At 41.4% G+C, this 26,810-nt stretch overlaps 1 protein-coding gene across 22 annotated transcripts in view; it reads right to left on the reverse strand.

The window, feature by feature from the left end:
• The window catches only part of RIMBP2 (RIMS binding protein 2), an 817,544-nt gene that overhangs the window by 166,791 nt on the left and 623,943 nt on the right, over positions 1 to 26,810 (reverse strand). For all 22 annotated transcript variants that reach the window (XR_013223594.1, XM_077293289.1, XM_077293285.1 and 19 more), the window contains 2 exons: positions 25,771 to 26,583; positions 16,073 to 16,224 (listed from right to left, as the gene is read on the reverse strand). Coding sequence is in view for 21 of the 22 variants with exons in the window: in XM_077293289.1 (XP_077149404.1) it covers positions 16,073 to 16,224; positions 25,771 to 26,583 (965 nt within the window). In the remaining variant the exon portion in view is untranslated. The remainder of the gene's footprint in view (positions 1 to 16,072; positions 16,225 to 25,770; positions 26,584 to 26,810) is intronic.

A 26,810-nucleotide genomic window follows, 5' to 3' on the forward strand; every position in this document is an offset into this window, starting at 1 on the left:
ACCAGAACTCTGGTGCCACCTATTGGAAGTAGCAATCTAAAAAGTCAATGTCAACCCTTTTAACAAGCCTTGTCACATGACTCAGGATAAAAGCCAAAATCAGAATCTCAATTTGCAGACACTGTGTTTCGGCTACTGCCTTTCATCAGTGCAAGACTTTTAGGATCTTCCTCATCTTGGCATGCTTAAAATGTCACTCTCCGTAAGGAGAAACAATACTTCTTGGATTCTTCCTTGGCAAATTCTTCCAGTTCTGTGACATTGCTTGGTCGTCTTGCATGTATTGCTATTTTGAGGTCTAGCCACAGATTTTCATTGATGTTCACATCAGAGGACTGTGGGGGCCAATATAAAACCTTCAGCTTGTGCCTTTTCACGTGGTCTATTGTGGAGTTTGACAAGTATTTAGGATCATTATCCATTTGTAGGAGCCATCCTCTTTTCAACTTCAGCATTTTTACAGATGGTGTGATGTTTGCATCCAGAATTTGTTGAAATTTCATTGAATCCATTCTTCCCTCTTCCCGTGAAATGTTCCCCATTGTGCCATTGGCTGAAATACAATCCCAAAGCATGATTGATTCATCACCATGTTTAATGATTGGCGAGATGTTCTTTTCCTGAAATTCTATGGACTTTTTTCTCCACACATACTTTTGATCATTGTGGCCAAAGAGTTCTATTTTAACCTCATCGGTCTACAGGACTTGATTCCAAAACGCATCAGGCTTGTTTAGATGTTCTTTTACATACTTCTGATGCTGAATTTTATGATGAGGATGCAGGAGAGGTTTTCTCCTAATGCCTCTTCTATGAAGGCCATATTTGTGCAAGTTCTCTGAACAGTAGAATAATGCACCACAACTCCAGAGTCTGCTGAATCTTTCTGAAGCTAACCAGCAGCTATGGACCATTATCTCTCTCCCCTTTTTTCTGTTCATGTGGTTTAAATTATTTTACATTTTGATATATTTAGTTTTTAAAAAAAAACAGCGATACCAAATTTATTTATTTTTTTAAATTTTGTTTTACTTTATTTTTCATGATGGAAAAAGGGATGATTTTAATTTTCATTTATATATATATATATATATATATATATATATATATATATATATATATACTTTTTAAATGTTTTTATTTATTTTATTTTTATTTATTTTATTGTATGCAAATGATGCTTACTGTTATGGTTTCCAATGGCAAGGAAACATCAGAAGCATAGAATAAACGGACAAGCTCTCGGGTGATGGAAACTAGAGCTGACCGCGATGCTAAACCTACACACCACACTAGAAGTAGCCAGGGGGCATTCCTGCGTTGTCTCTAGATGCCGCGCGCCAGCCGGAGAACTAACTACCCCTGGTAGAAGAAAACACAGTCCTGGCTTGCCTCCAGAGAATGTCCCCACAGGAGATAGCAGCCCCCCACATATAATAACGGTGAGAGCAGATGAAAAGACACACGTAGTATGAAAGCAGATTTAGCACAGAGAGGCCCGCTAACTAAATAGCAGAAAGATACAACAGAGGACTTCGCGGTCAGCTGCAAAACCCTTCAAAACACCATCCTGAAATTACCTTAACTCATGTGACAACTCATGCCACTGGAGTGGTAATTTCAGCCCAACAAGAGCTTCCAGCTGCAGAGATTCACATAAGTGCAAACTGGACAAAACATACAAAAATAGACTTAAGGACTAAAGTGTCCAACTTAGCTGAGCAGAAAACTGGGAGCAGGAACATGCAACAGAATCACTCTGGATACATTGATGGCCAGCATTAGAATGACTGAGGAGCAAGGTTAAATAGGATACTCCCACATCCTGATAGGAACAGGTGAACTGAGAAGGCAAATCTTGCAGGACACCAGTACCACAAGAGACCACCGGGGGAGCCCACGAACCGAATCACAACAGTACCCCCCCCTTAAGGAGGGGGCACCGAACCCTCACAAGAACCACCAGGGCGATCTGGATGAGCCCTATGAAAGGCACGGACCAAATCAGAAGCATGAACATCAGAAGCTGTAACCCAAGAATTATCCTCTTGACCGTAGCCCTTCCATTTCACCAGATATTGAAGTCTCCGTCTGGAAACACAGGAGTCCAAGATTTTCTCCACCACGTACTCCAATTCACCCTCAACCAGCACAGGAGTAGGAGGCTCAACAGAAGGCACAAGTGGTACCTCATACCTCCGCAATAATGACCGATGGAAGACATTATGGATAGCAAAGGATGCTGGGAGGTCCAAACGAAAAGACACAGGGTTAAGAATTTCCAAAATCTTATAAGGACCGATGAACCGAGGCTTAAACTTAGGAGAAGAGACCCTCATAGGGACAAAACGGGAGGACAACCACACCAAGTCCCCAACACGAAGACGAGGACCAACACGACGATGGCGATTAGCAAAACGTTGAGTCTTCTCCTGGGACAACTCCAAATTGTCCACCACCTGCCCCCAAATACGATGCAACCTATCCACCATGGTATCCACTCCAGGACAATCCGAAGACTCCACCTGACCAGATGAAAAACGAGGATGGAACCCTGAATTGCAAAAGAAAGGGGAGACCAAAGTGGCAGAACTGGCCCGATTATTAAGGGCAAACTCAGCCAACGGCAAAAAGGAGACCCAGTCATCCTGATCAGCAGACACGAAACACCTCAAATAAGTCTCCAAGGTCTGATTAGTACGTTCCGTCTGGCCATTTGTCTGGGGATGAAATGCAGACGAAAAAGACAAATCAATGCCCATCCTGGCACAAAACGCCCGCCAAAATCTGGACACAAACTGGGATCCCCTGTCGGAAACGATATTCTCCGGAATACCATGCAGCCGAACCACATTCTGAAAAAACAGGGGCACCAACTCAGATGAGGAAGGCAGCTTGGGCAAGGGCACCAAATGAACCATCTTAGAAAAGCGGTCACACACCACCCAAATGACGGACATCTTCTGAGAAACAGGGAGATCAGAAATAAAATCCATAGAGATGTGTGTCCAAGGCCTCTTAGGAACAGGCAAGGGCAACAACAACCCACTAGCCCGAGAACAACAAGGCTTGGCCCGAGCACAAACATCGCAAGACTGCACAAAAGTACGCACGTCCCGAGACAGGGAAGGCCACCAGAAGGACCTAGCCACCAAATCTCTGGTACCAAAAATTCCCGGATGACCTGCCAACGCAGAAGAATGAACCTCCGAGATGACTCTATTGGTCCACTCATCCGGCACAAACAATCTACCAGGCGGACAACGATCAGGCCGATCCGCCTGAAACTCTTGTAAAGCACGTCGCAGGTCTGGGAAGACAGCAGACAATATCACCCCATCCTTAAGTATACCCGTAGGTTTAGAATCACCAGGGGAATCAGGTTCAAAACTCCTAGAAAGGGCATCCGCCTTCACATTTTTAGTACCCGGCAGATACGAAACCACAAAATTAAACCGGGAGAAAAACAACGACCAGCGCGCCTGTCTAGGATTCAGACGTCTGGCCGACTCAAGATAAATCAAATTTTTGTGATCAGTCAAGACCACCACCTGATGTTTAGCACCCTCAAGCCAATGACGCCACTCCTCGAATGCCCACTTCATCGCCAAAAGCTCCCGATTACCGACGTCATAATTTCGCTCGGCGGGCGAAAATTTTCGAGAAAAGAACGCACAAGGTCTCATCACTGAACAATCTGAACTTTTCTGCGACAAAACCGCCCCCGCTCCGATCTCGGAAGCATCAACTTCCACCTGAAAAGGAAGAGAAACATCAGGCTGGCACAACACCGGAGCAGAAGAAAAACGGCGCTTAAGCTCCCGAAAGGCCTCCACAGCAGCAGGAGACCAATCTGCAACATCAGCACCCTTTTTAGTCAAATCAGTCAAAGGCCTGACAACGCTAGAAAAACCAGTTATGAATCGACGATAAAAGTTAGCAAAGCCCAAAAATTTCTGAAGGCCCTTAAGAGAAGTCGGTTGCGTCCAGTCACAAATAGCCCGAACCTTCACAGGATCCATCTCAATAGAAGAGGGGGAAAAAATGTACCCCAAAAAAGAAATCTTCTGAACCCCAAAAACACACTTTGAACCTTTAACAAACAGAGAATTGGTCCGCAAAACCTGAAAAACCCTCCTAACTTGTTGAACATGAGATTCCCAGTCATCCGAAAAAATCAAGATATCGTCCAAATACACAATCATAAATTTATCCAGATATTCACGGAAAATATTGTGCATAAAAGACTGAAAGACCGAAGGGGCATTTGACAGACCAAAAGGCATCACCAAATACTCAAAATGGCCCTCGGGCGTATTAAATGCGGTTTTCCACTCATCCCCCTGCTTAATTCGCACCAAATTATACGCACCGCGAAGATCAATCTTAGAGAACCACTTCGCCCCCTCAATGCGAGCAAATAAATCTGTCAGCAATGGCAAAGGATACTGATACTTGACTGTGATCTTATTCAAGAGTCTATAATCAATACAAGGTCTCAAAGAACCATCGCTTTTAGCTACGAAAAAGAACCCCGCTCCAAGAGGAGACGAATATGTCCCTTTTCCAAGGACTCCCTAATATACTCTCGCATGGCAGCATGTTCAGGTACAGACAGATTGAATAGACGACCCTTAGGAAATTTACTGCCAGGGATCAAATCTATGGCGCAATCGCAATCTCTGTGAGGAGGAAGAGAATTAAGAGTAGATTCCTCAAAAACCTCACGATAATCAGACAAAAACTCAGGAATTTCAGAGGGAATAGATGAAGCAATGGAGACCAAAGATGTGTCCCCATGATTTCCCTGACATCCCCAGCTTAGTACAGACATTGTTTTCCAGTCAAGGACTGGGTTATGAGTTTGCAACCATGGCAATCCCAGCACTAATACATCATGTAGATTATACAGTACAAGGAAGCGAATCACCTCTTGATGGTCTGGAGTCATACGCATAGTCACTTGTGTCCAGTATTGTGGTTTATTACTAGCCAATGGTGTAGAATCAATACCCTTTAAAGGTATAGGAACTTCCAGAGGCTCTAGATCAAACCCACAGCGCCTGGCAAAGGACCAATCCATAAGACTCAAAGCGGCGCCAGAATCCACATATGCATCCGCAACAATAGAAGATAACGAACAAATTAGAGTTACAGACAAAATAAACTTGGACTGCAAAGTGCCAATAGCAGAGGATTTATCAACTTTCTTTGTTCGTTTAGAGCATGCTGATATAACATGAGTAGAATTTCCACAATAGAAGCACAAATGATTTTTGCGCCTATAAATCTGTCGTTCGCTTCTGGACAGAAAGCTATCACATTGCATACTCTGTGGTGCCTCTTCAGAAGACACCGCCAACTGGTGCACAGGTTTGCGTTCCCGTAAACGCCGATCAATCTGAATTGCCATTGTCATGGACTCATTCAGACCAGTAGGCGCAGGAAACCCCACCATGACGTCTTTTACAGCATCAGAGAGACCTTCTCTGAAAATTGCCGCCAGAGCGCACTCATTCCACTGAGTAAGCACAGACCATTTTCGAAATTTTTGGCAATATATTTCGGCTTCATCTTGCCCCTGAGAGAGGGCTATTAGGGCTTTCTCAGCCTGAATCTCCAAATTTGGTTCCTCATAAAGCAACCCCAAAGCCAGAAAAAACGCATCCACATTGAGCAACGCAGGATCCCCTGGTGCCAATGAAAATGCCCAATTTTGGGGGTCACCCCGCAGTAAAGAAATAACAATTTTTACTTGCTGGGCAGGATCTCCAGCAGAATGAGATCTCAGCGAAAGAAACAATTTACAATTGTATTTAAAATTTAGAAAACAAGATCGATCTCCAGAAAAAAACTCCGGTATAGGAATTTTAGGTTCAGACCAAGGAGCATGTAACAAAAAATCTTGTATATTCTGAACTTTAGAGGCAAGATTATTCAAATTGGTAGCCAGACTCTGGGGATCCATATTTCAACAGATAAAGTCTGAGCCATTCAGGGGTTGAGAGGAGAGGAAAACAGGAGACTGCAATTAGAGCTGGAGTGCAACTTCAGAGGAAGGAAAAAAAAAAAAAGGTTTCACACAGTTCCTTTTCTCTCCTGCTTCAGCCTATAGATTAAACATTCGGGCTGGCCATACTGTTATGGTTTCCAATGGCAAGGAAACATCAGAAGCATAGAATAAACGGACAAGCTCTCGGGTGATGGAAACTAGAGCTGACCGCGATGCTAAACCTACACACCACACTAGAAGTAGCCAGGGGGCATTCCTGCGTTGTCTCTAGATGCCGCGCGCCAGCCGGAGAACTAACTACCCCTGGTAGAAGAAAACACAGTCCTGGCTTGCCTCCAGAGAATGTCCCCACAGGAGATAGCAGCCCCCCACATATAATAACGGTGAGAGCAGATGAAAAGACACACGTAGTATGAAAGCAGATTTAGCACAGAGAGGTCCGCTAACTAAATAGCAGAAAGATACAACAGAGGACTTCGCGGTCAGCTGCAAAACCCTTCAAAACACCATCCTGAAATTACCTTAACTCATGTGACAACTCATGCCACTGGAGTGGTAATTTCAGCCCAACAAGAGCTTCCAGCTGCAGAGATTCACATAAGTGCAAACTGGACAAAACATACAAAAATAGACTTAAGGACTAAAGTGTCCAACTTAGCTGAGCAGAAAACTGGGAGCAGGAACATGCAACAGAATCACTCTGGATACATTGATGGCCAGCATTAGAATGACTGAGAAGCAAGGTTAAATAGGATACTCCCACATCCTGATAGGAACAGGTGAACTGAGAAGGCAAAGCTTGCAGGACACCAGTACCACAAGAGACCACCGGGGGAGCCCACGAACCGAATCACAACAGCTTACGTGCTCTGGACATGATCCGAGCACATCCCATCTTTCTGCCTCTATTCCTCTCCCATTTCCACTTACCTCGGTTTGATTGACTGCTCAGTGGCTTGACTACAAAGCCAGTAAAATGTCAGGCAAGCAGACAGGTGGGGCTGGGTGAGGAATAGCGCCAGAGAGGCATTGGCTTGGGAAGTGCTTTGACATGCGCAGAGCACTTAAAAATTGCCGTTTCATATGCAAATGAGGCTTAAGTCAGGGAGCAACAGATTTGTTCAGTAAAGGTGTGTATGACACTATCTTTCAGAGAGCGTCATGACCATATAAAAAGTTTAAGGGGATGGATCGTTCTGACGGATGTCCATTAAATATGTAAATAATAAAGGTTTATAAATGGTCAATTTATTTATTTTTCCATAAAATTGTGTAATTAAATGCATACAGAAAATGTACATAGGCAAAAATGCAGCCAAGTCCTTTTAGCTTCCATAGTCTTAAGGAACCACCTATAGTTTCTAATCTACACTTCAACGTCCATTCATATTTATGTTTTTATTCCACTGACTCCAAAGCAGATGTTGAAACTCCTATGTATTTACTGAAGTACGCAGAACAAGCCATTGCAAGTCAGCCTTCTCCATTTTGTGAATAATCCTTAATCAGTTAAAGGGATTCTAGAGGATTGTAGGACAACATCCAAATGGTATATTACTGTATATTTACACAAGGCAAATTTGTTGCAAGAATTTCTGCAACTGAAAACCAATTCCATTCATCTGAACGGTATTGATTCAGTGCCCAGCATATTGATTTATGTAAGAACTATTCAGATAAATAGGAAAATTGTAAAAATATCTACAATAAGTCTTGTGTATGACAATAAACCCTAAGGTTATGTTCACTTCACACTGCATCTTTTTCTGCCTCTTTTATTAATGGATTCACTCAAAAATGGCCTACAAACACTAACAAAGCCATCAAAAGAGTCCTATTATTTTAACTTTAGGCCTTTTAGAGATCATTTCATCTGCAACTTGCTTAACTGTTCACATTAACAGTAATTTTGACCAGGGGTGCACACACTTTTACATGCCACTGTACTATGTGTCAAGGTTTTTGAAATCAATGCTGCAAAATAACACAACACATGTGCTAGAGAGTAAATCTATCCAGCAGCTGTAGACCATTCACTGCTCTCCCCTTTTTTCTGCTGTGTATTTCTCCTGTTCTCCAGTCCCAAGTAAACTTCCATTTAATGTATATACCACAATGGGATTACTCCATCCTACATGCATTACTCTAGATTTATCAACACTAAACCTCATATGCCAAGTGTTTGCCAATACTAACATGTTATACAAATTGTTTGGCAATATTGTACTGCCAAAATCAATTTTTAATATCCTACATAGTTTGGTGTCATCAGTAAATACTGATCAGCATGGTCTTAAAATGCAGACTCCCAGTTTTAATTTGAGGGTATCCACATCTTAATTGGGTCTTTAATATATAGCTGCTTCTTTTTAAGGGGACCAACAATAATTAGACAATCATCTCAAATGCTCTTTAGTTGGCTTCAAGGGCAATTCCCTCGTTAATCCAGCTTCAATTGAGAACGAAATAGGTCTGAAGCTGATTCCAGGTGTGGAATTTGCATTTGGTAGCTATTGCTGTGACCCCACAACATGCGGTCAAAGGCGCTCTCAATTGAAGAGAAACAGATATCATTAGGCTGAAAGAAAAGAAGAAATCCATCAAAGAGATAGTGGATATGATAGGAGTGGCCAAATCAACAGTTTGGTAAATTCTGCAAAGAAAAAAAAATAGCACAGTGATGAACTTGGGAACTCAAAAAGGCCGGAAAGTCCTCAGAAGACAATAGTGGTGGATAATCACAAATTGCTTTCCATTGTGAAGAAAACACCATTCACAACATTCACCCAAGTGAAAAACACTCTCCAGGAAGTAGCTATTTCAGTATCTAAGCCTACCATAAAGAGAACACTTCATGAGAGCAAAGACAGAGTGTTCCTGAAAAGTGCAAACCATTAATCAGCCTTAAAAATAGAAAGGCCAGATCAGACTTTGCCATAAAACACCTAAATAAGCCAGCCCAGTTCTTGAAGACATCAACCTATATCAGAATGATAGGAAGAACATATGGAGAATACTTGGAAGGGCTCATGATCCAAAGTAAACCACATCCTCTGTAGAACATAGTGGAGGCAGTGTGATGACACGGGAATGCATTTCTTCAAATGGTACTGGGTCACTAGTGTTTATTTAAGATGTCAGTGAAAACCGAACCAGCCGGATGAATTCGGATAATTTCTGCTCAGATTCAACAAAAATGCAGCACAGTTGATTGGATGATGCTTCACAGTACAGATGAACAATGAACCAAAACCTACTATGAAAGCAACTCAGGAGTTTAAGGCAATTAAGTGGAATATTCTGCAATAGCCAAGTCAATCACCAGATCTCAAACCCATTGACCATGTATTTCACATACGTAAGACAAAACTTAATGCATAAAGATTCTCAGACTGTGGCCTGGTGATATCCATGGCTTCCAGACTTCAGGCAGTCAATGACTGAAAAGGATTATCTGCAAAGTATTAAAAATTAACATTTTATTTATGGTAAAGTTAATTTGTCCAATTAATTTTGAGCCCCTGAATTGAGAAGGCCCCCCGAGGAAGCTCAGAACGCGAAACGCGCGTCGGGGCTATTTGTTTGACACCTCCAGCAGGAGACCACACACATGGGTAAGCATGTTATCTAGTTAGATTTGCACTTTACGGGCATCTTGCAATATGGGTGGATTTAAAAGGGATATGGCAGAGCAATGCTTATGGGTTATCGGCTACTGAGCCTAAGACTACTGCATTTCCCCCTACCCTTTTAGTGTTTGCACTGTTTCTTGCCCTATTTAATTAAATATTTACCTTATATGCTGTTTTTGTTGGCACCCTTACATAGGTAATGTGTGTGCCTTCATGTAGTTGGTGTCTTTCAGTCATCTACCTTTTCCTCATCATTGGTATTATTGGATTGTTTTACCTTCTGTTTTTGCATTTATGTGAATAAAATGTATACGCTTCATATGAAATTGTTGATGTCATGAATATTTATGGGGCATTATGCTCTTGGTTGATTATAGGACTATATGTATGTGGGAGTTTTGCCCCCTCTTCCCCTTGTTGGAGTGCAATGGCACTTTCTGTAGAAGGGATTGCTACATTAATAACTACATCCGCAAGGTCGGTTTTTGTAATAATTTAATGAAAAATTGCTGCAATTCCTAAACGTTTCACAAGATATTTTTGTTCAACCCCTTTAATTAAACCTGAAAGTCTACACTTCAATGGCATCTCAGCTGTTTAATTTTAAATAAAAAATAGTGGCATGCAGAGGCCAAATCTACTTTCTATCAAACTCCTTTTCATGGCTTAGTGATAGTGAGTAGTGAGTAACCAGAAAATCAGTTTTAAAACTGCAAATCAGACTAAACTAATTAATGGGTGACTAGTTGGGTGGGCATTGAATTTCATGGGCTAATCTTCCCTTTTATCATGTAGTCACACCCCTGTGGACATGAGTGACATGATTTTCAAGAGTAACGTCACTCTTAGGAAATGAAGGAGGCAGCAATGAGGCAGAACTGTTAGTAGTTTATGTATTACCAGTTCTTCTGCAAGTGATCTTGGAGCTCCTCTGCAGTTGGCTGAGGCCTATGTCACTGCTGCCTCCTTGGGTATTTGCAGTTTGCCGATGATGCTGGGGAGCAGGGTGGATAAAAATCAATGTTTTTTTAAAAAAAATTAAAAAAATCGGATTTTTTTTATTTAAATCGGATTTTTTTTATTTAAATCGGATTTTTTTCAATAAACTGCTTTTTGAGGAAAATATTTTACCATCCAAAGGTTCTTCCATCATGAGATAAAGCTGAGTTGTTTAACTCAGTAGAATAAAGGCTGTATATGTGTAACATTCACAATGCCATGCTCTTCCAGAGGTTTCTGTAGGATTAGTGGGTAGTGTTGAGCATTCCGATGCTGCAAGTATCGGGTATCGGCCGATACTTGCTGTATCGGAATTCCGATACCGGGATTCCGATACTCTTGTGGTATCGGGTATCGGGTATCGCAACAACATTAATGTTAAAATGTGTAAAAGAGAGAATTAAAATAAAAAATATCGCTATACTCACCTCTCCGACGCAGCCGGGACTTCAGCGAGGGAACCGGCAGCGTTGTTTGTTTAAAATTTGCGCTATTACTTGGTTACGTGAATTCCCGGCTTGTGATTGGTCAGGTCGGCCACGTTGCCGGGACGCGGACCAATCACAGCAAGCCGTGACGAAATTACGTCACGGCTTGCTGTGATTGGTCCGCGTCCCGGCAATATGGCCGCCCTGACCAATCACAAGCCGTGACGTCACGGGAGGCTGGACACGCGCCCATTTTAAAATGAGCGCGTCCAGCCTCCCGGCTTGTGATTGGTTGACCGCGGCGCAACCAATCACAAGCCGTGACGTCACGGGAGGCTGGACACGCGCCCATTTTAAAATGAGCGCATCCAGCCTCCCGGCTTGTGATTGGTTGACCGCGGCGCAACCAATCACAAGCCGTGACGTCACGGGAGGCTGGACACGCGCCCATTTTAAAATGAGCGCGTGTCCAGCCTCCCGTGACGTCACGGCTTGTGATTGGTCAGGGCGGCCATATTGCCGGGACGCGGACCAATCACAGCAAGCCGTGACGTAATTTCGTCACGGCTTGCTGTGATTGGTCCGCGTCCCGGCAACATGGCCGACCTGACCAATCACAAGCCGGGAATTCACGTAACCAAGTAATAGCACGAATTTTAAACAAACAACGCTGCCGGTTCCCTCGCTGAAGTCCCGGCTGCGTCGGACAGGTGAGTATAGCAATATTTTTTATTTTAATTCTTTCTTTTACACATTTATATGGTTCCCAGGGCCTGAAGGAGAGTTTCCTCTCCTTCAGACCCTGGGAACCATCAGGAATACCGTCCGATACATGAGTCCCATTGACTTGTATTGGTATCGGGTATCGGTATCGGATTGGATCCGATACTTTGCCGGTATCGGCCGATACTTTCCGATACCGATACTTTCAAGTATCGGACGGTATCGCTCAACACTATTAGTGGGCAGTTTCTCTCCTATATTATCACAGACGCTCGCTTTACTTACGCAGTTCTCAAAACTGAATTTGACTCCGCAGAGGTCCCAGCCTCTTCTTCACGGCAAAAATGTTACAACATGAACAGAGTTGAGAAAAAGACCTTAATCCTATTGTTCTACAAACCTATGAATACAGAATCAACCCCTTCAGTGCCAAGTCCAAGAAGTTAGACAATATGTTTCTGATTGTTTGGAGTGGAATAGATCTGCAGAACACAAGAAGAATGTGAATCTAAGTGTGAGGAGGAGGAAGGGCAAGCAGACAAGAAAATGAAAGTGAAACTTTGAGCACAATACTGCAGCATAGCCACAGACAGACAAGTCTGGATCTGTTTGTGTGTACGATACGATCTGAGGTTTATTACATTCTTTCCTTATAATGGCAGCAGGCCGTAAAAGAGACCGAGTTTGGGAATATTTTAATGAAGCTCCTTCGCCTATCGGTAAGGCAGGCATGCGTGCAAAATGCAAACGATGCAACAAAGAGATGCAAGGCCTGGTGGCGCGAATGAGGCAACATCATGAGAAGTGCGGTGATGAAGATGACCAAAGAAACACTTCTGAGCAGGCAGGATCTTCAGGTTGGTAAACATTTTTATTGAATCCTATTTCTAAAGACTGAACTGTCATGTGTGAGAAAAATTATATTTCTTATTATTACTGCATGTTACTGTCATTTGGTACAGTTATGAAGAAAAACAAATATTCCTTTTGGGGCAGGGGCAGTGATGTGTTGTTTACAATAAGCAGAAATTGTATAAACAATAAAATAACAGCATTGATTTTTTTTTGTTTAGGGGAATTCATGGATTCTGGAAACTATTCCACCTCCAAGATCACCATCATCCTGTTCTACAGTTTCAGAGTTATCCATCCAGGATAGTGCTTCGTTAGCAGCAGCATCATCATCAGACACCCACAGCCACATATCACCATCACCCAAAAGGAAGAAAAAACCTTTACCTCCTGGAACCACCATAGATAGGTTTGTGATAAGAACTAGCAGATTAGAAAAAGAGTTGATTGATGAAAAAATTGCCCAGTTTATTTATGCAACGAACTCTTCTTTCCGTCCGACTGAGAACCCACATTTCATTAATATGGTTCAGTCACTGAGACCAGGATACAGTCCACCCAGCAGAGCTGATGTTGCAGGGAAACTGCTGGATCAAGTGTATGACAGAGAAATGGAGCAATGTGCAACAGCTCTGGAGGGTAAAATTGTTAACCTAAGTATTGATGGGTGGAGTAATGTCCACAATGATCCTATTGTATGTGCTTGTATAACAACAGAAGAAGGTAAAGTCTTCCTTGCACAAACAACTGATACGTCAGGAAATGCACACACAGCAGAATACTTACAAGAAGTGGCAGTAAAAGCTATAACAACATGTGAACAAAAATTAAAATGTCTAGTACGCAGTTTGGTCACTGACAATGCTGCAAACGTATCCAAGATGAGAAGAGATTTAGAAGAGCAGGGAGGGAATACAAAGCTGCTAATAACATATGGTTGCAGTGCTCATTTGCTGCACCTCTTAGCCAAAGACTTAAGTGTTCCAGAAATAAAGGCTAATGTTGTTGAAATTGCTAAATACTTCCGTAATAATCATTTTGCTGCAGCAGCTCTGAAAAGGATGGGTGGAACCAAGCTAACGCTCCCACAAGATGTTAGATGGAACTCTGTGGTGGACTGTTTTGAGCAGTATATCAAAAACTGGCCTATTCTGATGACACTTTGTGAAGAAAATCGAGATAAAATAGATGGCACTGTCACGGCCAAAATCCTCAACATTGGGCTTAAGAGAAATGTTGAACATATGCTGAGCTTCCTGAAACCCATCTCTCAAGCTTTAAACAAAATACAGAAAAATAGCTGTTTTATTGCGGATGCTGTTGAAATTTGGAAGGAACTGAGTGAACACTTAAAAACAGAACTACACATGGACAGAATTAAATTACAAGCAGTAAACAAACGAATGGGACAAGCACGGACTCCAGCTCATTTTTTGGCAAATATTGTCAATATCCAATATCAGGGTCAAAACCTAACTGCTGAGGAAGAGGAGTTAGGTATGACATGGGTATCCAGCGATCATCCATCTTTAATGCCAACTATAATAAACTTCAGAGCTAAGGGGGAACCATTCAAGAAATATATGTTTGCTGAAGATATTTTAAGGAAGGTCACACCAGTAAACTGGTGGAAGTCACTTAAGCGCTTGGATTTAGAGACTGTTCAAGCCTATTTCTGCATTCAGGACCTGAAATTACGTCACGGCTTGCTGTGATTGGTCGCGTCGCGGCCACATGGGCGGCACGCAACCAATCACAAGCCGTGACGTAATTTTAAAAATGCGCGCGTGTCCTGCCTCCCGTGACGTCACGGCTTGTGATTGGTCGCGTCGCCCATGTGACCACGACGCGACCAATCACAAGCCGGAAAGTAATTTTAAAATCCTGAATGCCTAGAATTAGGCATCCAGGACCTTAAAATTACGTCACGGCTTGCTGTGATTGGTCGCGTCGCGGCCACATGGGCGGCACGCGACCAATCAGAAGCCGTAACGTCGCGGGAAGCAGGAAACGCGCGCATTTTAAGCAAACAACGCTGCCGGTTCCCTCGGTGAGGTCCAGGCTGCGTCGGAGAGGTGAGTATAGCAATATTTTTTATTTTAATTCTTTATTTTACACATTAATGTTGTATTTTACACATTAATGTTGTTTCGATACCGATACCCGATACCACAAAAGTATCGGATCTCGGTATCGGAATTCCGATACCCGCAAGTATCGGCCGATACCCAATACTTGCGGTATCGGAATGCTCAACACTAGTTGGGACCCAATAAAGCAGGAAAGCTTGTTTTTCTTTTCAAGATTATGAATAGGAACAAAGAAGAAGATGATGATGAAGATGACGACAAGTGAGCTACAGAGGACAGCAGGGACAGTAGTATTTAAGTTTTTCATGTGTCTGCTGGGCTGACAGTCTAAGTTTCTTAAAATATATATATATATATTTTGTTTAGCCAAATTAGTTAACAAACATGGATGTTTGTTTAAGCAAATAACTTATGCTGTAATGTTGTTATTGTTTCAGTTGAATAAATCTATTTAAAAATTGTTATTAAGGTCAGGATTATTTTTCTCCTTCCTAAGTACAACAGAACAGTGGTGTCCAAATATGAATGATTAACCCATTAAACTGGGGAGAAAAAAGTAATATAAAAAGTGATTCTAAAAATCTTCATCTACTTGCATGTTAAAGTAGAAAGAACTAGTTTAGGTAGAAACTTTGATTTAAATCACTGATTTAAATCAAGCCTTAATGACTAGTGATTTAAATCATGATTTAAATCATGATTTAAATCAGTTAGATTTAAATCAAATCCACCCTGCTGGGGAGCGTACACCCGCCTTCATGGTGCTTTATCGGGGGTGGCAGAACTCCTTGGTCATGTGCAGGATTTGTGAAGAGCTGGCTGTGATGTCACTTTCATGTCACTCATGCCTTCAGGGACATGACAACATGATTAGGAAGAAGATTAGTCCTGCGAAATCAACACTCCCCATTCCCGACTAGTCACCCACTAATTTGCATATCACAGACACAGTTTTATAATTAATTTTCTGGCTATGCAACAATTACTAAGCCACAAAGGCTTGGTAGATATAAAGTGCAATAAAGACATGGTGTTGGTCTTGGGGGGTGGCTCTATCAATTAGGCTGTGGAGAAGATGGTGTACTACAACGATATAGCAAATAAACTGAGGTTTTAAACCTAACTCAAGACATTTGTTACATAATGTATTATGTATATAAAATGTAGCTTATTCTGAAGACCCTCTTGTTTAGCTCACATGATGGGCTGACCTGGATATAATTGTATTCACCTCTGTGCTGAGAGTTGGATTATTAAAGGAATGTATTTAACAAAACATTTCATAGCTCATATTGGAGAAAACTGTAAAAAAACACTATCTTAGCTAGTTTTTACCTTTTGTCCTTTAGAATACACTGCAAAGCCAGTCACATTTGCTCCATTGGAGGTTCCTGTTGGAGAAAGCACTGGGGGTCTCCATGTAACCAGCAGTGTAACGGGGTTAGGTCCAGGATGCACAGTAACTTCTTCAGGTGCAATAGGAGGACCTGTGATTAAAAGTAAGATGTCATTTTTTGTATCAAGATGACAATTTTGTAACACCTGTCTAATTATATATTATTCATTTTATTTTATATAACTTCTCATACATGGTGCTAGGAATTAAAGGAGATGTCCGAAACTTTATACCGATGGTCTATCTGTAGGATAGATAATCAATATCAGATTGGTGGGGGTGCATGGTGTATTCTCCTTTACATTTCTTTAATATAAATAAACTTGATTATACTGTGGAGCTTGATGAAATATGAATATGTTTGGTAGCAGGTACAAAACTTAACTGTTACATCTGCTGTACTGAACAGAGGCACAGGCTTAATGGTTACATGTGATGGCACATCACTTGTGAGAGCAACATCTCAATTACACGATATAGCTGATCTGAACCATCCATGTTTTCAGATATCTTTCCTCTCCTCTGCACAGTACCCATGCTCCAGTCTGGCAAGCTCAGTTTTCAGTAACACTTCAAAGTCTAATTATACAAATTGTCTCTTCAGAGAGGAAGAGAACTAGAACTCTAGTACCACCTATTGGCAGGTAACAATCCTACAAGTCAATGTTGACCCTTTAACGAGCCTTGTCACATGACTTAGGATAACAGCCAAACCAGAATCTCAATTTGCAGACACTGTGTTTCCGGGTACTTCCCCTCGTCAGTGCAAAGCGGAGATCTGGTTTGGCTGTGTGAGAGGCATCTGACTGATATCCAAGAAGTATCGTTTTTCCTTGCGGAGATTGACATGCTAAGCATGCTGAGATGAGTAGACTTAAAGCCGCAATGCTCCTCTGGGAAATATGCTAATTATGCAAATTGTCTCTTCAGAGAGGACGAGAACTAGAACTCTAGTGCCACCTATTGGAAGGTAGCAATCCTACAAGTCAATGTTAACCCTTTAACGAGCCTTGTCACATGACTTAGGATAATAGCCAAACCAGAATCTCAATTTGCAGACACTGTGTTTTGGGGTACTGCCCCTCGTCAGTGCAAAGTGGAGATCTGGTTTGGCTGTGTGAGAGGCATCCGACTGATATCCAAGAAGTATCGTTTCTCCTTGCAGAGATTGACATGCACAGACTTCAAAGTCTGACATACACTTTGCCTCATCCCCAGTTTCTTCTCTGCTGTCTCTGGGTCCACACAAAACCTGCAGCTATGCCTATATAAGCACTTGACTCCATTTCCTGAGCTTTTCTTTCTCTCTTCGACACTTTCTATAGCATCAAAGGTGTTTCAGCTGTCATGGATCCAGACAGTGTGGCTGCTCCTAGAGCTGATACTGCACATACCAAAACAGTAGTATGGATGCTGCTTTGCCTGGTGCTTTAACAAGCACCACCATTAGGGCTTATACTTATCTACGTTGAAAACGGATGAGTGCAATCTGATTTAAAAATCGGATTGCACTCTGACTAATATTATGGAATGATTATGTGCTCATCTGCAATTTTTTTCTCATCTCGGATTGGACTGAGAAAAAAATCGCAGCATGCTGCGAATGGCCGCGTACATCGGACGAGACTCTCCAATGCAAGTCAATGGGTGCAAGAAAAAAATTGCACGGTACACGGACCATGTGTGTGCCATCCGATTTTTATGCACCGATCTCATAGGAAACCAGAACTCACTGACAGTAGCATGAGGACATACCTGCAGTGATGACTGATGATGTCACTAAGGTGACCAGAGTTTAGCCTTTGCTGGTTATTAAAATTAGGGGAGATCTGATGTCATTTTTTGGGGGGTACCCCCTTTTTAATAACTAGTCAAGGCTATACAAACAGCTGGGAGCAGTTATTAATAAGCTGGGAAGATTCATGGATAGCGGCCCCATCCCAGTATAACAACACCAGTCCCTAGCTGTCTGTTTTCCCTCAACTGGTTAAGAAAAAAAGAGGTGGACCCATCATTTTTTTCTTTTATTTATTAATTAACTCATGCTTGTACAGTAATCTACACACGCAAAGCACCGATTATATATCTCACTGACATATTTCTATCTATATCTGTATTTAAGATTATTTTATTAGTTAGAAAACTAGCTTTAAAATGAGACCAAGAATTGCAGTATGTAAAAGCTGATGTTAAAAACGCATTGTATACGGATTACGTAAGCATGTCATACGGATGCTAGGTGAGGAAAAACGCATTGTTCTCGCATTACACTCGTCCTGCTTTTCAGGAACAACAAGGGACTGATTTTATTTACATACATTCATTATGTGTTAGTGTATACTGATGATGGAGAGCGCTTTGTGTTATACATTACATTACTATAATTACACGTTTCTTAAATTTGATTTTAAACTTTCGGTGAAAAGATTACGGTATTTTCTAAGCTAAGCTACCCTGCAGTGCACGATCTCACGCCTGGTACCATATTTGGCTCCATCACACATTTGTAATTGTCTCTGGTTGGGATAATACCTCAATTAACGAAGCAGAGTGAGATGCTCCAAGAGGAAGATTTAACACAAAATAAAGTAATAGGCCAAAAAAGAATCAATTAGAGCAACTAGAAAATCTGCCAATTATCAAAACATAACTTGGAAGTGTCACCAGCAAATCTTGCTATATAATTCAGTGCACAGAAAAAAATCCAGTCTAAACATTTACCAAAATTAACAAATATCAACATTTAACAGATTTACCGGCAAGAACGGAATAATCACATCCAATACATAAATATGAGCTTCTAAGGAATTCAAAGAAAATGTCATATCTTTATATGGGACTCTAAAAAGTAGACTAAGAGTTCATACACAGAGGACAGAATTCAGGGAAAAAATCCACAAAGAATCCACAGCGGCATGTGGATTTGGTCCTGGAGCTGCAGTGGACTCACCATGTGCATTGCAGAGGGTAAATTCCACAGATAGAAAAAAATGAAATGATGTGAATTTAATATCTGCACCGCATGTTATTTTCTAAAAGGATTTTTTAAGCAACATGTGAATAAGATTTAATATATTATCATCCACTTAGCTGGCATTATAATCTGATACGGATTTCACTGTGGCCAGCACTTCTATATAGTAACCGGTTTGTGGCTGGCGTAAATCTATCAGAATAAGGCCTTGTTCACACGATCCTTTTTTCCCTGCGGATTTTTCAGGTCCTGATTTGTGAAAACCGCAGTGCAAAACCTGCGGTGGTTTTCACTGCGGTTTTCAGTCCTTTTTCTACTGCGGATTCCACTGCGGGTTTCCAGCTGCTTTTTCCTATTGGTGCAGGTGGAAAACAGCAGCGGAATCCGCAGAAAGAATTGACATGGTACTTCTTTTTTTCCGCAGAAAATCAGCGCGGATTTTCCAGCGGAAAAAAGGAACGTGGGAACAGCGTTTTTTTTTTCCATTGGGTAACATTGTACTGTACCCTGCATGGAAAAAGGATGCGGATCCGCAGCTGCAAATCCGCTGCGGATCCGCAGCAAAAACCGCATCGTGTGAACATAGCCTAAAAGGGGAGACTCCAGTGCTGCTTATGGTCAGAACACAATATAAAAGTGCACATGCACATATTAATTTCTAACTGTATATCAAAATGAGACATTTAGCAAACAATCGATCAATTCTTTGAGCCACCCGGCCTCGCCAAGGCATTCTCATGATGGGGCAGTCCTACTCTACGATTTTCATATTTGCTGTGCCATTACGGCCTCCTAAATGTGTTGGAAGCAAGACCACATTAATCTCACTTTACATTTTTTATATTCGCTGTGCCATTATGGCCTCCTAAATGTATTAAAAGAGGGATGATATTGAATGCAAACTGTACCTGTAGCATTTCAGAATCACTCCCATGGTGCCAGAAAGGGTACGCGCAGATAAAGGTCGACCAGGTCCAAACATAGACATTTCAGATCTGACCTCCACACTGACCATAAGCAGCGCTGGCTTCTCCCTCTTTTTATTTTGATATTGGTTTGCGGTTGACCACCACTGTTGCCGTGCCCGCTGGGTTATGTACGCCATTCTTTCTGTGTTCACTGTGATTGACCTAGGCTGCTGTACACACATACAGCAGCTCTGCCCTGCCCTAGGCTCTGTTTGATTGTGCACCTGTGTCCAAGCCTGTCTCACCCTTCATCTGTGGTGCTGGTAAGGCAGTGTGGAGGTTGTACCTGAAATGTCTATGTCCAGATCTGGTCAACCTTTATCTGTGCTTGTCCTTTCTAGCACCATGTGAGTGATTCAGAAATGCTCCAGGTACAGTTTACATTTAATGTGGTCTTGCTTTTAATACATTTAGGAGGCCGTAAAGGCACAGCGATATATAAATACGTAGAGTAGGACTACCCCATTTTGAGAATGCCTTGGCGTGGCGGGGTGGCTCAAAGAATTGATCAATTGTTTGATAAATGTCTCATTTTGAAATCAAAAGTTAGAAATCAATATGTGCATGTGCACTTTATGTATTGCATTCTGACCATAAGCAGCGCTGGCTTCTCCCTTTCTTTATGTAAATCTATCAGACTGTTACTATCGCAGTTCTTTAACACGCATATGTGGATAAACACAAATACCGCATATCCCAGCATAAATCTACCATTCGGTGCAAGAGATTAATGTTACCTATACTGGCACATTTCATTTCTCACAACCACAACATTGCACAGCTACAGTACCAAATTATTGATAGCATACCTATGGCGAGAAGAGGAGGCAATAGAATTTTGAGGGCATCTACCTCTTGCTATATATGTATTTATGTTTATATCAATATTATTATGTTTGTAGATATGCTTATACCATATCATAATATCTTTTTTAATATCTTTTCCTCTATCTTTTAGACTTAGTCCAGTGGCTCCTCACACGTTGGGTGCATGTCAATACCTTACAGGTTTGTGGGTCTTTTCTCTTTTTCCTTTTTCCAGATAGGTCAGCGTTTTTATACTCTTATTTTCTATTATGAGCTCTTTAGATTCTTTATATTTTTATTGCACTCTCTGTTTTTCTATAGTACGCAGCGGTCAGCTGTTCTCTCTCCTATTTGCCCCACTTCCGTCCTTGTGGCTTTCATAACGCAGGCGCAGCACAATAATCTTGCGCATGCGCACTGGTTCAGAGGGCATTCTGCCCTCTTTCCAGTTTTCATTTTACGGCTGATGCACAGGGCTAGTATTTTTTACTGCTTTATCACTTATGCACTCGGCACTTAGTTAATTTTACTTTTTTACACCAGCGCATGATCTCTGTATTGCTTTTGCACTTTCTGTTCTCCTATAGTGCGCAGCGGTCAGCTGTTCTTTCTCTTTTTGCCCCACTTCCGTCCTTGTGGCTTTCACAGCACAGGTGCAGCATAATAATCCTGCGCATGCGCATTGGTTCTGAGGGCGTTTTTGCCCTCTTTCTGGTTTTCATTTACTGCTGACGATATAAAAAGGCGCTGTCGCTGTTATACGGTACACCACGTCCTCATTTCGGCTGTATCCGGGATCCTACATGCCCTCTTTTCACCAGGTATTATGATTTCCTATTTTACTCTGTTCTTTTACCTTTTCCGCTACCTCTGTGGCACTCATTGTTGTGTACCTTATTTTATTGTTTCAGTATCACTCCTTGTACCATCATACAGGTAATCATGGATTCCTTTTCCCTGTCACTTTTATCTACTCATTGGATGTACCCTGGACTCTTTACCCTCCTCTGGCTAGATATATGGATTATTGAATATAAGTATTGTTTGATATATTATCTTTCACATATTGCTCTCTTTGGCTATAAGAGACTACGTTATTATTATGTTATTATGAAGACTCTACTATAGCGATTTGATAAGAGACTGGAGGACTTTTTGCTCTGTCTTGACATATGGTGCTTTATTTCTATGAGTTATAACTATACATTTACGCGAATTTGGTTATATTTGTGTATGTATTATTTTTCAGACATTGTTATTTACTTCTGATTTATATTTGACCAGTGTGTTTATTTATGTATTATGGCTTTATGTTTGATATATTCATCAATTTTTTGATTATGCTTTTGTAGATAACCGCCTTGAGAAAGGCCAATTGTGGCCGAAACGTTGGCTCACTGTATGTCTGGGCAAACAATTTTTGTCCTTTGAATAATAAAATATAGTTTGGCAAATTGACTTTTTAACGTCCTCAGATTGATCTCTTGAATTATATGCTTTGTTCTGAGGACCATTGAATTCTTAGTGACCGAGATCCCCTTGATCTGTTATGTGGATAAACAGATATGACTGCAGTCTCAAGAGTCAAACGTTAAATGGGTTGTCTAGTCAAAACCAATAAGTCTGCAGTCAGTGTGTGTGACTGCAGACTTGTGAATCCCCCCCGACGCATGCACTGTGCCCTGCGGGTATTCGCCGGTGTCAGACTGGGGAACAGAAGGTATGTATGAGTTATACATACCCCCGGCCAGTGGGCGCAGCCTCGCTCTCCATACACTTGTATGGAGCAAGGCTATGCCCTCTAGTCGGACACATCCAACGACGGGGCGTGGCCTTGGCTCAGTACAAGTGTATGGCGCGAGGCCACGCTCATTGGCCGGTGATATGTATAACTCAGACATACCTTCCATTCCCGGGTCTGAAACTGGCTAATCACCGCAGCGCACAGTGTACATTTGAAGACACCATTGATTTTACCACATAGTGTACTGGGAAATGGGAAATAAAAAAATTCCAACTGGGGAGAAATTGTGAAAAAAAAACGCAATTCTGACATTATTTTTTGTGAACTGTTTTTATGGTGTACATTTTGTGGTAAAAATGACCTCGCAATATGATGCTCCTCATCAGTACGATTACGGTGATAGCAAACACATCCAATTTTTTTTACATTATTTTAGTGGTGAAAAAAAAATCAGAAGTTTAAAAAAAAAAAATTTGGTGGGGTTGTGTCACCATTTTCTGAGACCCATAACATTTTCATTTTTCAGTCGATGGAACTGTGTAAGGGCTTATATTTTGAGTGTCGAGAAAGTTTTTATTGAAACCTTTTTGGGATAGATGCGACGTTTTGATCGCTTGATACAGCATTTTTTGTGTTATTGCAGCAATTTTGCGATCTTGTTTTTATTCATTTACAGTGGTTACTGAATGCGTTAGTTATATTTATACCTTGATATATCAGACTTGTCTAAAAGCAGCGATACCACATATGTATATTTTTTACTATCTTTACTTTAAATGGAGGGTGACTTGAACTTTAATGTTTTTTAAAACTTGTTGTTTTTTTTTTTTACTCTTTGCTGTTCGTATTATTCCCCTTAGGGGACTTGAAGCTGCGATTGTCTGATCACTTGTGCTATATACAGCAATGCCATAGTATTACTATATAGAGCAAAAATCAGGTGAGCTCCGCAATGACAAGCACACAGGTCCTCAACTGATCCCCAGCTGTCATAACACCCCAGCGATCATGTCAAGGGCACGCCTATGGGCTCTTAGACTGACCTGCCTCTATGCCACTCTCAGTGACAGTGACAGCAGCATTTAACAGGTTAACACTTGTGGATGGTGCTTCCCAACACCCACAATTGTTAGAGGCAGGTCCTGGCTAAACGACACAGGTCCTGGCTGTAACACTCCTTGAGCCCGATCTATACACCTGCTTCCGACTTGCGTCGTACATGTACAGCAGATTTCGTGAAGGGGTTAAGAGGGGCATACCTTTTAATGAATAAGGCACATGTGAACAGTGGCCTGGGACTGGAGAAACCTTTCTGTTGTAAGGTATCCAATAATGAATTAGTCCAGCTGTGGTGCCACATTCCTGTTCAAACCCATTCCCACACCAAATGCAACCATTTTGGTGGATCTGGGAAAAACTAATATGCAAATGCCAAAAGTTCCAATTCTTTAGCACAAAAAAAATTGTGACTTTGGAAAATGATTATTATCACTTTGATGAATCAGGGCCTAATAGTTTACTGCAAAATTGCACCAGACATTGCTACGAATACATAAACACTAGGTCTTTGCCTACGTGGTCAGTACCAGCTTTGTAACTCCTTGATCCAGCACATCAACTAGTAGGATCATCAACTTAGCAAAACCACCATCAGCCCCAATGTTCTCTCCATTTAGGCAGGTACAGGGACAGCTAAAGCAACATTACATTGGGACTACCTCATTAATTTCTTATATTTATTTGCATAGACCTGTAGAGGGATGACATGGAGGGAATTGGACAATGTCATTACTTAGCGAATAGTGAAGCATTAACAGCTTGAGCATCTTTAGTATGCATTGATCAGCCATTACATTAAAACCATTGACAGTTGAAGTGAAAAACATTGATTTTCTTGTGACAGTGGCACCTGTCTAGCAGTGAGATACATGAGGTAGTAATTGAACAGTCAGTTAACCTGATAATGACCAAGTGCTGTAAATTTATGGCAGATGGTTCTGGACTTTAATCCCTTGTCATTGTAAATATATGGCACGGGATTAAAGCTGCAATCTAGCAGTAGCAGGCTGCTCCCCGACTGTCAGACTCACCCATGGACCCTGGGGAGAAGAGAGAAGCGGTTTATTACCACGTTTGTCTTATATTTTGCCAGCTACAAAGTGCTCAATGAATGCTTTGTAGTGAATAGAAGCCTCTGCAGTGTCAGTGCTTCTATAGGACATGGCAGTCGCCAGGGGGCTTTTGTTCTAGTGTTGCCCTGGGCCCCCAAGGGTTTCCGCGATTCTTATAAGGGCCAAGAGAGCTATGCGACTGCTGCAATCAATCACTAAGGCATAATCACGGCAACCTGGACACACATGACCACCACGACGAGAGCGCTGTAGCCAATCGCTACATTATTGATCAATCATTGTGGCCAGTCATTGGCTGCAGCAGTCACATGCCCATCCTGTCCAGTTTTTATCATGTTTTCTATGCTGCGTTTTTTTGTCTCATTTTGCTAGTTCAGCTTTTAAATAAAGCTCCTTTGCTTTGAATACTTCAAGTTACTTAGCTTTGCTTAAAAATTATTGATGAAGTCATGTGCAGATCACATTATTATTATTATTTATTTATATAGCACCATTAATTCCATGGTGCTGTACATGAGAAAGGGGGTTACATACAGGGTTATTGATATCATTTACAGTACACTAATTTACAATGACAGACAGGTACAGAGGGGAGATTTTAGTGCGCTTCCGCTGTGGAAATATGCTAAAAATACACGTGATTTTACCTGCTGATGTTACTCATTTCATTCAAGTCTATATGAAAAATCAACAAATGCAATGCACATCTACTACAAGAGAAATTTTGTTTTGCATCAAAGCTCAGTTATACGTAGTATAAAAAAGCACAGTGGGCATCAGGTTTCTAGAACTCCCACCCACTTTGCTGGACCTTTAAGACACTGCATTTTGCACAGTGAAAATAAGCAGCATCAAAAATGCACCAAATACTCATCGTAAGAACTTAACCTTAAGGTTTCACAATTCCTCATTGGTAAATAGAATCCTCAGTTTAGCAGCACATGGGCTGCACAAAAAGGTGTCACATTGCATAAGTATATAATCACTGACCTGAAAGTATATAATCACTGACCTGAAGGTTGAGTAGAAAACTCTGCATAGGCTTCCTTCCTCTCTCTCTGTTCCAAAGGAAGCTGCCATGGCATTTGGTGGGGCTTTGCGAGAAGTTTCACTTTGTACATTGTATTGGGTTTTATGTTGATAAAGTGATACTTGTAACAGGCAGCCTTAACAATGTCAAATTCCTCATCATTCAAGAATATGACATGGCTATAATTGCTGTTGCTTGGTAGCCAGGTAAGATCTGCAGACATTGGAGTGATATTGTCCACTTTGAGATGTGAAGGAGCTACAATAACATCCTTCCCAACCAGCAAAGTGCACTTGAGCTCATCAGAGTTGCCCCGATCTGTGACGGTCTGGATTGATATGCGGTATGTAATTGTGGCAAGATCCAGTTTTTCAAGTAGACATTTGGTTCTGCTTCCAAAGCTCAAAGTAGCACGGACATCTTTTCCCACCAACACATTATAGCTGTGAATTGTACCCCAGCCCAGTGGCACTAGTGGTGGCTCCCAGCCCACAATAACACTTTTGGCGAGTTGTTTGATAAGGGTTATTTTCCGAGGATAAGGCACAATGTCTTCTCCAATCTCATCAATGTTCACATCCATGGTCCCTGTGCCATTGTTCAGCACACTGGACTCTATATGGATTGGTGGGGTGATCTCTAGCTTGTGTTCTCCTTGAAAAAGCGGAGCTGAGTGATTGAGAAAATTTTCTTCCTGTTCACTGGCCAATGTGCTGGAGACATGAAATTCTTCATTTTGAACAAAATCCACAAAATTTGATGGTACTAGTCCCCTCTGGCCATCCAGCAATTCTCCTGTGTTACAAATACATACAGTTATAAAGGAATGCATTCTGATATTTCTTTTAGGGTTGTGCTATAATACATATATATATATATATATATATATATATATATATATATATATATATATATATATATATATATATATTAATTAATGTAGCACAGGGGTAATGGCATCTAGTAACTTTACGAGCTTGTGTTCATATCAGAGAGTATACAATACAATCTATGAATACAAT

Source organism: Ranitomeya variabilis, chromosome 1 (assembly GCF_051348905.1).
Source record: "Ranitomeya variabilis isolate aRanVar5 chromosome 1, aRanVar5.hap1, whole genome shotgun sequence".
NCBI lineage: Eukaryota > Metazoa > Chordata > Amphibia > Anura > Dendrobatidae > Ranitomeya > Ranitomeya variabilis.